General features: G+C 50.4%; 1 protein-coding gene across 1 annotated transcript in view; it reads left to right on the forward strand.

Annotated features, from left to right (window-relative positions):
* Positions 1-962: 962 nt before the first annotated feature.
* MONBRDRAFT_30429 (uncharacterized protein) overlaps positions 963-2072 on the forward strand; it is a gene marked incomplete at both ends in the record, with an annotated part of 4795 nt that continues 3685 nt past the window's right edge. Inside the window, 4 exons of the mRNA XM_001750873.1 lie at positions 963-1094; positions 1204-1302; positions 1613-1747; positions 1806-1994. Of these exons, the coding sequence (XP_001750925.1) occupies positions 963-1094; positions 1204-1302; positions 1613-1747; positions 1806-1994 (555 nt within the window). The remainder of the gene's footprint in view (positions 1095-1203; positions 1303-1612; positions 1748-1805; positions 1995-2072) is intronic.

Consider the following 2072-nt stretch of genomic DNA (forward strand, 5'->3'; position numbering starts at 1 on the left):
GTTCAAGCGTCGTAAAAAGCATTTACATGTTAGTGCAAGCTGCTGCAGTAGTAGTAGACGTTTGGATGTGAGAGCCTCTTGGGTGCTACAGGCTTTTTCTATAAGCGCACACTCTGGCATTTCTGTTTTATTACGTTCAAAGCGTCGTAAAAAGCATTTACATGTTAGTGCAAGCTGCTGCAGTAGTAGTAGACGTTTGGATGTGAGAGCCTCTTGGGTGCTACAGGCTTTTTCTAGAAGCGCACACTCTGGCATTTCTGTTTTATTACGTTCAAAGCGTCGTATAGAAAGCATTTGTGAGTGCAAGCTGCTGCAGTAGTAGTGTCAGGCTTCAGCACGTCTGTGCTCAAATGCGTGGAAGCACGAATTTGACGCTAACAAGTAGACGTTTGGATGTGAGTGCCTCTTGGGTGCTCAAGGCCTTTTCTATAAGCGCACTCGGGCATTTCTCTTTCCCTTCTTTGGGGGCAGGCTTGCTTCTCTAACAACAACTCCTTTTGGTGCCGGTTTACTCGACCATTGCTGTTCAGTCAGTGTCAGGCTCCGCGGCGTCCGGCGTGGAACACGGATTTGACGCTAACAGTCAGTGAAGGTGCCAAGGAAAAAAAAAAAAAGCATGTTTAATAGCTTGAATGACTCGAGTTGTGCTACCTGAACACTTGTAACGCTACACTGTGCGAGGTGAGCCACACGGCGGCGCTGCGACACGACGTGAGATCTCACTCACTTTCTGCACCGACCATCGACAATGCGTTTGAAGAAAGCAGCTCTCCGTTTGTTTCTCCACACGAAGCACAAGCTACGGTCAGTCATGAACATATCCTTGTTACCCACAGTGCGCAACGCTCGCCATTCAGCCCGCTGCCCTGCCCATGCTGTGGTTTCGGATCAAGACATTTAGAGGAGCCCCCTCGGGACTTTTGTGGTGGGAAGGTTGTTGCTGATAGAGAGACATCGTTATCATGAGTGATGATGGAGAGCAGCTGTTGAGGGCGTGCTTGTCATCAGATCCACAAAGGGCGCTGCAGCTGTTGAGCAGTTGGGATCCACGACGTATTCGAGATGCCGCCGCCACTTTGAACCGTGATATTCTGGTACGTATGTTGCTTTGCATGGGCTTTGTTCTGTGATTATGGCTTTGAAGCTGTTCATCTGAGCGGTTTTGTGCTTTTGGGTTTGTCTGCTTGTTTTTCGTTGGCACAGGATGGCTGGACAGCACTGCACTGTGCCTGCCTTCGGAGCCATGTAAAGGTAGTGGAGGTGCTGTTGAAGCACGGCGTTGATGCCGAAGCCCAGACCAACGTCAGTACCTCCTCTTCTCTCCCCTTTACGCCGATATGATGGTACACCTGCAACACGTGATGCTAGTTGTCTGTTCCTGTACTTCATGTCAATGCATCATCCGCAGAAAGGATGGACACCGCTACACAGTGCCTGTGTTAGGGTCATGTCAAAGTGGCGGAGATGTTGTTGAAGCACGGTGTGAATACAAAAGCCAAGGACGACGTTAGAGCCCTCCTCTTCCCGCTTTGCTCCCCCCCCCCTGATTCTATACACACCTGTAGCATGATGTGTTTGTACCTGTGCGTGATGCTGATGCATCATCCCACAGTATGGCCGAGCTCCACTGCACTATGCCTGCGAGAAGGGCCATGTCAAGGTGGTGGAGATGCTGTTGAAGCACGGTGTTGATGCCAAAGCCAGGGACGATGTGAGTGCCTCCCTTTTTCCGTACCTTCTGGGAATGGTACACCTGTAACATGTTGTTGCACCTGTCAACAATGCCGATGCATCATCTCCCACAGTATGGCCGGACTGCAGTACACTATGCCTGCGATCAAGTCTATGTCAAGGTGTTGGAGATGCTGGTGGAGCATGGCGCTGATGCAAAAGCCATGGACGACGTCAGTACCTCCCACTTGCTCTTCCGTCTTATGATGGTACACCTACAACATATGATAACGCTGTATCTAATGCTGAGGCATCATCCCATAGTATGGCCGGACACCACTGCACTATGCCTGCCATACCGGTCGTGTCATGGTAGTGTTGATGCTGTTGGAGCATGGTGT

This window comes from Monosiga brevicollis, genomic scaffold (assembly GCF_000002865.3).
Source record: "Monosiga brevicollis MX1 MONBRscaffold_51 genomic scaffold, whole genome shotgun sequence".
Taxonomy (NCBI): Eukaryota; class Choanoflagellata; order Craspedida; family Salpingoecidae; genus Monosiga; species Monosiga brevicollis.